General features: G+C 41.9%; 2 protein-coding genes across 2 annotated transcripts; one reads left to right on the forward strand and one right to left on the reverse strand.

Annotated features, from left to right (window-relative positions):
- Positions 1 to 3,382: 3,382 nt before the first annotated feature.
- cnih4 (cornichon family AMPA receptor auxiliary protein 4) lies at positions 3,383 to 7,552 on the reverse strand. The gene is made up of 5 exons (XM_036539657.1): positions 7,483 to 7,552; positions 6,733 to 6,801; positions 6,386 to 6,498; positions 4,154 to 4,294; positions 3,383 to 3,738 (listed from the first exon to the last, which is right to left on the reverse strand). The coding sequence occupies exons 1-5, from the start codon at positions 7,549 to 7,551 to the stop codon at positions 3,711 to 3,713; spliced, it is 420 nt and encodes a 139-aa protein (XP_036395550.1). The 5' UTR covers position 7,552; the 3' UTR covers positions 3,383 to 3,710.
- Positions 7,553 to 8,515: 963 nt separating this feature from the next.
- LOC118784085 (cystatin 10-like) lies at positions 8,516 to 10,360 on the forward strand. The gene is made up of 3 exons (XM_036538080.1): positions 8,516 to 8,779; positions 9,617 to 9,733; positions 10,252 to 10,360. Exons 1-3 carry the CDS (start codon positions 8,522 to 8,524, stop codon positions 10,330 to 10,332), a joined length of 456 nt encoding a protein of 151 aa, XP_036393973.1. The 5' UTR covers positions 8,516 to 8,521; the 3' UTR covers positions 10,333 to 10,360.
- Positions 10,361 to 12,864: the final 2,504 nt, after the last annotated feature.

A 12,864-nucleotide genomic window follows, 5' to 3' on the forward strand; every position in this document is an offset into this window, starting at 1 on the left:
ATTGGGTGTCATTTAGGAAGGGAGGGTCTTGCAGAGGTTCTTGGGTTTCCTCTCGCACGAAGTAACTCATGAATCTAGTAGAAATACAAGCGGTTTCTCTAGCTCTACAGAAGCTTGTCCCAGCAGTGGATGGACAGCTTGGTAGTATCATATATCAGCCAGCAGAGAGGAGGCAGGATCCGTTCCTGTGCATGCCAAACCACCGCAGGTTCTGCTGCAGGAGCACGCTCACAGTGTCCGTCTCTGAGCCATCTCTCCACCAGGGACATTCAGGCAGCAGCAGACCTCTCCAGGGAAGGCTCCTACCTGGAAGACTGCTGAGTAACTCCAGAGATGCAGGAGGTCTGGAGTGGACCTAGGCCTCCTGGTGTACTTTTCCCCCTTCCTGCCCGTCTGTTGGTGCCGGACGGGGTGGTTTGAGTATCTCAGAAACTGCTGATCTTTTGGGGATTTTCGCGCGCAACAGTCTCTAGACCATATAGAGAATGGTGCGAAAAACAAAAGACATCCAGCGAGCGGCTGTTCTGTGGGCAAGAACGCCTTGTTAATGACAGAGGTCAGAGGAGAATGGCCAGACTGGTCCAAGCTGACAGGAAGGCAACAGTAACCCAAATAATGATGTGTTACAACAGTGCTGTGCAGAAAAGCATTTCTGAACATACGTTGAACATTGAGGTGGATGGGCTACAGCAGCAGAAGACCTCTCCAGGTACCACTCCTGTCAGCTAAGAACAGGAAACTGAGGCTACGGTGGGCACAGGCTCACCAAAACTGGATGGTAGACAATCGGAAAAACATTGCCTGGTCTGACGAATCTTGATTTCTACTGCGACATGCAGATGGAAGGGTTAGAATTTGGCGTAAACAACATGAATCCATGGATCCATCCTGCCTGCCAACAGTTCAGGCTGGAGGTGGTGGTGTAATGGTGTAGGGAACATTTAAACTGAGCATCGTTTAAATGCCACAGCCTACCTTAGTTTTGTTACGGACCATGTGCATCCCTTTATGACCACAGTCTACCCATCTTCTAATGACTACTTCCAGCAGGATAGCGTGCCATGCCACAAAGCACACGTCATCTCAAACTGGTTCCAGGAACATGACAATAGGTTCAGTGTACTCCAATGGCCTCCACAGTCACCAGATCTCAATCCTCATCGGATTGAGATCATAGAGCACCTTTGGGATGTGGAGGAACAGGACATTCGCAGCATTAATGTGCAGCTGACAAATCTGCAGCAACTGCGTGATGCTGTCATGTCAACATGGAGCACAATCTCCAAGAAATGTTTCCAGCACCATGTTGAATCCATGCCACAAAGAATTCAGGCTGTTGTGGGGGAAATGGGGGGTCCTACCCAGTATTAGAGAGGTGTACCTAATAAAGTGGTCACTGAGTGTATGTATACATTTTACTTCTCAAATTTCATTAAAATTTAATTACATGTACATTTCTAGATTTCAAGGTTTCTTATTTTGTGGATATCGATTTAAATCAAAAGTACAACAACCACACTGTGCTGAAGACCGTTGCGTACATGCAGGGTTGGTTACCACACTTCAACACAGCAAGTAATATCATTGGGTAATGACTGACATTACTAAGAGTCTTGTGGCAATAAGGAACACATGAAATCACTCTGAACACTGACGCAACTCCCAGTCTCGTCAGGTTTCCTGTCATTAAGACATGATTCGTGGATCATGTTACAGCTGGGACAAGACCACAAGTATGTTTGCTTGTTTCTGAAAGTTGGCAATGTAGCTTCAGTGGCGGACTCGATCAGTCAGGTTCTGCTGAGGTCAAAGTCCTGAAAAAGCAGCCTTGGGCCAATGTTCCAAGTTTCAATCACAAAAAAGCCCAGAGGTCACTAAAACAGACTCTGTCCAATGGCTGTGCCCTGAAGTCTTCTACGACATCAGCAGGACATCCACCACCGTTATTTTCCTGTCAGTGCTATCCATACGCTCTCTGCTAATCAGCTGTTTTCTTTGATATTCCTTATGTACGCAGAGAAAGAATAAAGTGAAAACAGGGAGAACCATTTTAAAATGACACATTGTTTTAATATACAACATTTTGAAAAATAATCATCAGTACTTGATCTGGTAGACATCTTTCGGGCCCACAGGGTTGCCTCCCCATCACCCACCAAAACACGACATACTGCCAAGATTAATGTACAAAAACTTTACTCCTCTCCCTGTGCCACACAATTCACAGTCATTGAGAAACTGTGGATTACCCCTCTCTTTAACAATGCACATCTATTTCTGTGGGTGTGTATGACTGCGTTTGTGAATTCAGAGTACAATACTTCTAAAATAATTTTATTTGGTTTGGTTGCAACTTTACATCATGGAGTACATCCCGCAATACCATTTACCTTGATTCCATATCTTCTCCGTTTTTTGTTGTCTGAACAGTAAAAAAAAAAAAAAAAATTCAAAAAGTACAATCCTGTGTTCTGGTTTAGCAATACTTTTAGATAGTTTCATACTGTGAAATACATTTTTGCTCTTCAAATAGTCAATGTATTTAAGAAATCCCATAATCTGAAGGAAAAAAACTCAATAAAAAAGTCAAAACATTGAAAGAAAAACAAACAATGACAAACTTCCCAAGTCCCAGTTTTAACACAGCAGCACTGAAATACATCTGATTAGAACACAGCATTTTTCTCAACTTCTCTTATTTACATGCTTAAAATCTGACACTGACGGAGATAGTTGCAGAGAAACCTGGGGGAGACTATATGAGGGAATAATTTTAGTGAAGTGGATGGTAACGCCATGGTACAGGGCGGTACAGATATAGAGGATAGATTACATGGATCTGTGGTATGTTGCATGTGCTGTGGCATCCAACCCTCCACCTCACTTATTAGAAACAGAATGCGACACAGAATTTCATCAGACAATCCAATGGTACAAAGCATTAGGATGAAGGTAAAAGGAGTTTGTTAAGAAGGGGTAGGATAAGGGATGTGGTTGTGGTTAAAGGCTGGAGTCAAGGAGTGTGTGGTGGACTACTGTTTGATGAGAGAAGACAGTGTGAACACTTACAAGATGTGGAGATGTGACTCTTAAGACATGCATTTAAAGACACGAGAGGATGAACCGTGTATTGTGATTGGCTTGTCTCAGCTATTGTAGCCAATCATGCACTCTCAACTCCATGTGATTGTCCCATTCTTTGAACGCTGGGCAGCAGTGCAGGGAGAGCATGGTCTGGACTATCACTCACACACACAAGCAGTCAGCAATAGCACCACACAAATACAAAGTCGTAGTGTCACACAGACAGACACACACACACACTCAATAGACACACACTACATACATACAAAGCTGTAGTGTCACTCACATACAGACACACTCACACAAACACACACACCCAGCTGTAGTATTACACATACATGCACTCACACCCGCAGCTTTAACGTCATACACCCATGCATACTCACAAACACCCACAGAAGAACAATGAACCGGGGGCTGAGGGCCTCTGTGGCCAGGAGATGGTCTTGTTTCCACTCTCCTTCCTGTCCTGAGATCCGCAGAGAACGAGGAGTGATTTGGCACCTGACAGACAAGACTGGTGACGCAGGTCAGGTGCACATGGCGACGATGAGGGGCCGAGTTTGTTGCAGCAGAGAGAAGATGGTTCTTGGTTTGGCAGTTCGGGCGCGAAGGGCAGCGGCTTGTCAGTCATTGATCAGTGCCAGAATCATGCTGCGGGAGACAGGGCGGCAGTGATGAGCAGGAGAAACACCAACACCAACCAGGCAAATGAGCAAGTGGAACTCCAATAACTGGAGTGGTAATACAATGCCACTCCATCTCAGCTGTGAACCATAGCAGGGAAATGCACTGCCATTGTACCCTGGAGCAATACACTTAACCTGAGCTGCTTCAGAACCTACCCAGGTGTATAAATGGACAACATGTAAATGAGAAGCTGTGTAAACTTCTCTGGATGACAGCTTCACTGCTATTCAGTCTTTACACGGATTACAGTTCTCACAATGACCCAGCTGCCACAATTCATGCTGTATGCCATGTACTGAGGCTGAGACAGTGTCCATGACATGACACTCAGGTAACTATTAGTGTCATAGTATGGAAAAATGAAAAGACCATTTCTCACCTGTACAGGTAGATGAAGAAGCAGAGCAGGTGGAAGCCCAGCTTGATCATGGCCTCCTTCATGTGGGACTTGAGCTGCCCCCGATTGTGGATCTCTGTGGGGTCAAACACCCCCATGTTTCCCATGGGCACATTCAGGAACCTACAGAATAAGAGAGAGAGAGGATTATTCCTATGTGTTGTTCCTCATCTTTACCATAGTAGGAACTGCATCGCAGAGCAATTTTAAAAAAACCCATTTGAAATTCTTCATTGCTACAAACTTTATGATCATCCAGATCTCCGATACACTCCAGAGTGCACCTGACATTCAAACAGAGAGAAGGGGATAAAACTACCTCAATACACCTGAAAGGACTAGAGTCAGAAAGCAGTAATCCTGAAGGGATCATTGTCTGTCGGCCACAATCGTCCAACATGGCTACAGTGATAAGCACCCAATAGTTTGACGAGCATGGGTATCTCTTTTCCCACACTGATGCAAAAAAAATCAATTTGACTGAGTGCATTTGGACTGTGTTACACAATACAAATAAGAGGACCCTACTATAGGAATTATCCTTCTGCAGATTTTTTCCTCAAAAAAGCACAGTGAAATAATAAAATTAATTCATCAAAAAAGGGGGAAATTATCTTTTAGTTCTGCCCTGAACACAAAGCTCACAATGATAACTATTTCAAAGGAGAACATTTTTCTAGTAGAAAGATTTCCTATGTAATTTACAAAAATTACAGGAATACATACAGAGATAGATGTTGCCTTACAATCTGATTACAATCGGCCTACCAGGGTGGATTATGAGCAGTTAAAATGTGGGACCAGGCCACCGAGCTGAGGGACTTTCTATCAGATTTCACTCACCTTGCCATTTTTAATGTACCCTAATATTAGGCAGTCTAGCAGTAACAATCCAGCTATGATGCGGTTAACTGCTTTCCTGCTTTGATTACAACGTGTGGATTCACACTCTCTTCGCCATGCTGAAGAGAAGTCAGTCATCTACCTAATTTCCATTTCTGAGATAAAATGGGGACCTAATTTGCATGTGAAACCTCAAAGCCACGTGAAGCAATTACAGTTATCACCAGGATCTAACAGAGCGGTGGTTGGGGAAATAGACTTAAAATCACATACCTACTACTTCATTACAGGTGCATGAAAATGCCTATAACAGAGAAACTTAACTAGCCAATGCCAAACCAACGAAGAAAATGCCAAGCAGGCAAACCAATCAGCACAGCTGTAACTATCACATCACAAATCACACAATTTAGTCAGTGGCTCTGTCAAATCGTACACAGACAAGCCTCAAATTTCACCCAGTGTAGCTGACAATGCAATAACTGATCACAATGGAGAAAACAAATAACAAAAAATAATAAAAACACAGTTAAAAGTATTGGGGTGCAAACACACCACTTAAAGTACTAGAGCAAATACACACTGGCCAAAAACCTGCCACCATCCCAAAAATACATAAGATGTTTACAGTGAAGCTTTATCCAAGCCAGTTATAAAACCATGCACAGAAACAGTTAAACCTACATGTAAATAAAAAATTTTTCGGAGTAACCATAGCAATCTGATAACCCTGTAGGCACCAGTGAAGTACAAAAGCAAAAAATCTAAATATAGCAATTTACAGCGATTGAATTTTCCCAAAATATTATGTGCTCATTCTTTACATAATTCATATTCTCAAAAACAAATATCTGTTCTTGAAGTAATGCAATGAAATAAGCAAGAAAAAAGAAAATACATTTCAGTTATTTCAGTTCAACTCTTATGAGGGAAGTGACAATGGGACAGTCAATTTTTCATCATCAGTCTAGCAAGATAACATCTTCCAGTGACAGCCGACTGCCAGTGTTCCACAAATAGAGTAGCAGTACCTGCCCCATGGGGAAATAAGACCTGCTGCGACCTGCCACTACAGCTGCCACAAAATGATTCAAATCCTACTGCATAGTTATCCACACTAGATTTTTTTATCTGACTTCAGTGCGAACAAACGCAGTTGTAGAGTTTGAGTTAATCAGCAATTGCCCCGTGAAACCAAGTGTACACAGGTTTGCTATATTCTATTTCGTTTCATTTGTGCACATGCATGTTTCAGCAATTATTGAACAAATGAACAAAAAAAGACTTAAGTATCTCCAGAAAAATAAGAGCCGCGGGTAGTGCTCTACCACCATGCACAGGAGAGGGAGAAATTAACATGGCTGAGCTCACCTGTAAACATTCCAGGAGGCCACAGGCAGGTTGAGGAGGAAGACGAACCAGTGCATGGAGACCAGCATGAGTAGCGTAGCCACCGCCTGACCCACCAGCTCCGGCACAACCCACTGTAGATACAGAGCACAAGAAAAGCAGAGTGTTATTACCAATATCACGCACGTTACTGATGCGTACATAATTTCGTCCACGTTTCAACGTTTGCACAAAGTCTTTATTCAACAGTACGAGTTAATTCACTGAATGACTTGGCTACACAATGTATTTCCGATAAATACAAAGCATGCCAAACCGTATCACACATTTCACAGATTTGGCCGCAATGTAGTGAAGAGAAAACTTACTTTGTTTAACTTTGAGCAGCACGCTCGAGCATTAATGTAGTCGCATTCTAGATCCGAGAGAGTGATGATCTAAGGTTGTGGTTAAGGACAGTTATTACTCAATACACCCGCCGCGATGTAACTACGCTAAAAGCAAGCTGGACATTTTATTGCCAATACCACTGAATGGAAATATCACCAGTCCACAAACTGTTCGACGACGAAGCTAACTAGCAAGGTATCGATAAAACACATTAACACATCGGATAGCAAATACTGTAACATCGTGACTACTGGGCAAGGTAGAGGCGTCTGCCTTGGAATATCCACTGCAAACTGGCTAGGCTTGCTAACTCGCAGAACGAGTTATGCATTGAGCGCTGGCTAGCACTGGTGTTTCTCGAGCAATCTAGCAAGCCAGCTCGCTAGCAGCACAGATAAAGGACATGCAAAACCTGATTGGCAGATTGGTTCACTGAATGACACGAAAAAGCACGCTAAATAGCTCTGCACTCAATTGTTCAATACTTATAGCAATACTTATAATATAACAGACAGCAGGTAGCCAACCAAGTGTTTTGTTTCTATCAACGAGTTTAGCCACCAGTTACAACCGTTTTCAGCGAGACTAACAGCTAACGTTAATACTCTAAGAGATAACTTGCTCATTGCAGGTTAGCTGAACATTAGCACAGCTGGCTAGCTATTTATATTCACTTAGCTATTGGCTACCCTAAGCTTTGGTATACCAGAGGCAGAGCAAAAGGATACGAAATACACCGAGAGGAAAATCAAAGCACAGCAGTCGATCAGAGACAGAATGAACACCGCCGCCTCCATGTCCAACTTCCTTATTGACAGTCATTTCCGGCGAAACACATATTTTTCTCAATTGCCCGTTATTCTGACGGCCCTGGATTTTTTTGTGACTGCCACCTACTGTACTGGGGTGTAATGTCACACAATTGACTGAGCGAATGGTACTAGGTGTACTTTGTATGTTCCTACGAGTACTGGGGTATAATGTTACACCAATTGACTGAGCGAATGGTACCAGGTGTGCTTTGTGTGTTCCTACGAGACCAAGCTGACTGTTGACCTGTGCTCTAGCTCTCACTTGTAGACATCTCTTGTTCATAGGCTTATCTGTTTCTTTCCTTTTTCACTTCCTGGTAACTGCTATGATTTTATCCCCCTCGTACCCAGTTGGTGCTTAAGCCAGTCACTGCAGTGTTGCACAGAAGCAGCAGGGTCTATGCTCTGTTAGTGGAGGAGATAAGGAGCAAATGCCTGATTTACTCAGGATGAAGTCCCCTACAGCGTATTCACCTGACATCTTCACATCAGTTACCCCAAACCTCTGGATTACTTTTTACCCAATTTGGGCTTCCCTTTTGATGAGGGGGTGAGGGTTACGCTTGTCCCGTATTAAATCTTAGATTAAGTCTTAGAACCAAATGTTTAAATGACACTCCATGTCAGACAGTATGGATGTTTGACACATTTTTGTCAGTCTGTATGTCTGTTTCTGTCTGTTTCTGCCAGCTCAAACCTGTCTCCCACCTCGCGTGAAAGTCCCCTCCTCCTTTCATACAAGTCCATCTGAGTTTCTGTTGACTAAGATTTCTTTTTCAGATGGAAGTGCAAACATTAAAGAGTGATTATTCTGTTTGCTAATGAAATAGGTAAATACAACAAGGCCTTTGAGTTCCTGTGCTGGGTGTGTTGCTGCAAACAGAAGCCCCGCTTCCGCAGCAGCGGGTGAGGTGGGTAGTGGTGAGGAAAGAGCAGGAGACAGACGATCTGAAGCATGGCTTTGCTTGGGTTCAGGAGCGTTCTGCTCTGTGTCATTGGGGCCTCGGCTTTCACATCAAGCGTTACTGACCAGCCTGATATGTCTGACCCGGGCATTCCTGGCAATCAAACTGATTGGCTCGTCCTGAGGGCCTGGGACCCTAACGCTCCAGGAGCCAGAGAGGCCGTGGACTTCGCTGTGGATACCTACAATAGCAAGTCCACCGAGGAGTATCTGTACAAGGTGGTCAATTTCAGGTCGAAATTGCTGCAGGTAAGTTTTCACCATACAAAACTAATGATCTACTGGGGGTGAACTTCAGTGAGCTCTACAAAGGGACTATGCTGATCTACCATTACTGTTACTGACCACATAGTCATTGTCTGTGAAAGCAACTGCTAATGCAATAATTCTGCCTGTGTTCACGCAGTGATTATGTCTGTACTGATACACTGATGCGTTTGTGGCTACGTGTTGAGTGTGCCTGTGATGATGTGATCCGCGTCTGTACTGGTGCCTCAGTGGTGGAATGAACTTCCCACAGGGTCAGGACAGCAGATTCACTGGCCATCTTTTTACTCAGACTGAAGACCCACTGCTACTTGTAGTACTTGCTGTTTATTTTACATGTAGTATTGTGATGTGTTTTGGATTCTAAAATCTAGTGACTGATGTATGGTAGGTAGTGTGTGTAGTTAGTTTCTAGGCTGTCTAGTCAGGTGCCACAAGTTAACTTGTGATAGGGCTTGAATAGTGTTATGCTCACACTAGTCTGGGAGTGTTGCTAGCCTGGTCTGACAATGTTATTCATTCAGCCTCAATGGATCCGTTCGCGTTCTTTCGTTCTTGGAGTTGCCCTGGACACGAGTGTATGCTAAATGGATGTAATGTAGTTTAATGTAGTTCAATAATGATGATTGTGATGCTTGTGATTGTGTCTGTGTCGATGAAGTGATTGTTACTGTGTAGATGCAGTGATTTTTTACTATGTTGATGCAGTGATTGTGACTGTGTTGCTACAGAGATTGTGTCTGTGACTGCGCAACAATATCTGAATGTACTTGTGAGGTGGAAGGTGACATTCCTTATATTATTCTCCTTTTGCTGTAGGTGGTGATTGGGGAGGAGTACATCTTGCAAGCGGTGATTGGACTGACCAGCTGCAGGAAAGGGCAAGGCCAGAATCTGAACGATTGTGCTCTGAAAGGATCTAAAGGACCCAACTACGTAAGGCTGAACAGATAAGACTAGACCCACAGCCTGCAAAGACTAAACTCACAAACAAGTGCTTTATCAGCATGCTGGTCATGTAAATATAATCAGACTTTATTTCAGAATCAGATTTTATTGGCCAAATATGCCGGACTCCGGTTCCAATGTCTCTCATACTTCACTCATACAATGATTTTCAAGGTGTCAACAACAAATACCATCCAACAGTAGTGGTACAACAAACAACAAGAGTAGTGCAGGACACACACATGGAATGGCATGAGGATGGAATGAGTGAGGTATATAAAAATAAATATGAACAGATACTGTACAAGTTAACAGCTACTACACAATAAGTTAAAGTGTACAGGAGTGCAGACTGTGGGTCTGTACAACAATTTGCTATAGACAGCTATTGCACTGTGATATATACACAAACAAAACAATTATATGATAAAGTGGAAAACATAATTTCAAAATGATGTTCAAATACTGCAGTGCCCACCCTCCACCTGATTTCTGTCTTCTTTTAGATGCTGCGCTGTCGTTTTGTGGTGCTGGTGTGGAAAGAAACAAAGCTGCTACTGCAGTCTATCTGCAGACAGACCTCCTGAAGCACCCCATGCTATCATATTGTGAAGAACCAGCTCTGAGTAAAATGCTACTTCAAGGGCTCATACAATGAGTAACCACAAAGTGTCACCTTATTGTAGTAAAGCATTGTAATAAAATCAGATATCTGACTCAGGACCTCTTTACTTATGACACACAGACACCTAATATCTCTGCTGGCCTACAGACAATATAGACCTAGTTATGTATACTTGACAAGGCATACTGTTTCATATTTTATGGGTTTGACTGGTTAAATGCTGGTTTCACCAGACAGTAAAACTTTTTTTTTTTGTAACAGCCTGGTTTTGTCAGACATAAAAAACTGACAAGCATGTAATCATTTTTTACCTGTCATGTTTTCATAATATTAATAGCTATAAAGCAGAATATCTAATTATGACACATTTAACTAAAGCACTTTTGAACCAGAAGTACTTTAGGTAAGATAATGGAATAAACCTGAGAGCATTAAATACAAATAAAGCACAAACATGTCAGAAACAACAATATGTTCTAATTAGATAACTCTCCATGTTTTCTTGCATATACCATTTGTATGTAACTGTCAGGATATAATATCTTATTGAGTGATGAATATTATATACTGTAACAGTACCAGTGTTGACTGCTGATGCCTTTGAAAGTTTGGGAAATATTAAAAGGGTCGCAAAGTTCTTTTAAAGACTGTTCTCCATACAAGGTCATTGAGAATATGCTAGACATTGTGCAGGGACTTATCAAGGCATGCCATACTTAGAAAGCTAAGGAGATCATTCTGTGTGGACAGCTAAAATAATTATTTATCTATTTCATTTTTTGTAAATCTCTCACAGATATAATCAAGGTACTTCTGTAAGTTAAATATTTTATACACAAGTGAACACTTTCAGCACCAGTTTTATTTTACCAGTTTCTAATGGTTCTAATGGTGTCAGGTGCAGGAATTTTCAACCTTAGTAACAAATCATGGACCAGAGGCTAAATTTGACAGTGAATTACAAAGTTTAGGAGTGGTTAGGACTAACAAGGGTTAGTATCTGCTGAATGGAACTTAGTAAGTTGCATGTGAACCTCTGAGCCATAAAATATTATGTATGTAATATTATATAACCCATGGGTCTCATTAATGCAGATCTAGAACTCTTGCTGACACACTCCACATCAAGCTGGATGCGGTGAGATGTGTTCCTTGAAAAGAGAGGTACAGAGTATGACATCACTTCATATTTATGTATTTTATGTCTAGTAGTAAAAAAATCTCTATTATCTACAGTGTTCTTGAAAAGAAAAAAAAAGTTTTACAAAAAAGTACTTATCTATATGGTTTATTTCCCAGTTTCCCAGTGTTCATTTTATCTTCCCAAAATGAAAGAAAAAACTGATGTGTCGCTCCTATTTAAAACACACTCTCCCATGTTAACAATCATATACATACACATGCTCACTGTTATGCATGCACTGCGGGCACTAAATTTATTCTATTATTATTTATATCTATCAAGTCTAGGGTTTATAGACATAATGACAAAACAAACTCAATTTTCCCAGAAAGGATTGACATCTGCTAATAAGAAACATCTTGCTGGGATAAAGAGAGATGCACAAGGGCTCAAAGTGGCTCACAGCAAGGGCACCAATTAATCTTGGGGGGAAAGTGCTGTAAAAACACAAAAGGTAATCCCAGTAATCCCATTACTTAGACATGCTCATTGAACATGAGAAAAATTACCTCCTGTCCCGTCGTGTTCTCCTCACACAGCAGTATGTCCTGTGAGAAACATGTCGAACATGACATGCGCTCAGCGGCAGGAAAGGCAAAAATACATCCAAATCGCTTTTTCCGACATCCTAATACGATGTTCTGCCACCTCTTCCCAGTGCGCTAACTCAGGGTTCAGTACCCCCCCTCCCCCCCCCCCCCTACTCTGAAGGGCGCTTGTCTTAACTGGAAAAGAGCACAGTTCAACTCAACACCCTTCAACTAACATAAAATGTTTCAGATAAAAAGTGAGAGAAAGCTTGATGGGTTCAATTGCTTTTCGGTTCCAGGTTCCTTTTTTTTTTAGTTGCAGTTCACACATGGAATTTTCAGAAACACATGGGCTTCCTCCTTGCATGCATTCTCAAACATTTATTTCTAGACACTGACATATATTAGCAGGTGTCAAGCTGTCCAAATACTGTAACTCTACTACATCGAGTAGATATACATCAAAATCAATTTTCCAAATAATATACTTACTTTTCCTGAAAACCTGTAAACATTTTACACTGATGTTATTCTCAATTAATGGAAGCATATAAACAGGTTTTCTTCTCTGCTGAGACTATTTCGCTGAGCTATCTTGCCCAGGAACACAATAGCTATGTTTAACCAGGAAATCAAAACAACAACCTTTGAGTTTCAAGCTTTGGTCCTTAGTACTACACCATATTGCTTCCCCATACCAAGCTGCTGTCTCCTTTTTAGGACTATAGTACATATAGTCAGGACCAAGGTTTATTGCATAATATCATGGAGAGAAGTACAG

This window comes from Megalops cyprinoides, chromosome 10 (assembly GCF_013368585.1).
Source record: "Megalops cyprinoides isolate fMegCyp1 chromosome 10, fMegCyp1.pri, whole genome shotgun sequence".
Taxonomy (NCBI): domain Eukaryota; kingdom Metazoa; phylum Chordata; class Actinopteri; order Elopiformes; family Megalopidae; genus Megalops; species Megalops cyprinoides.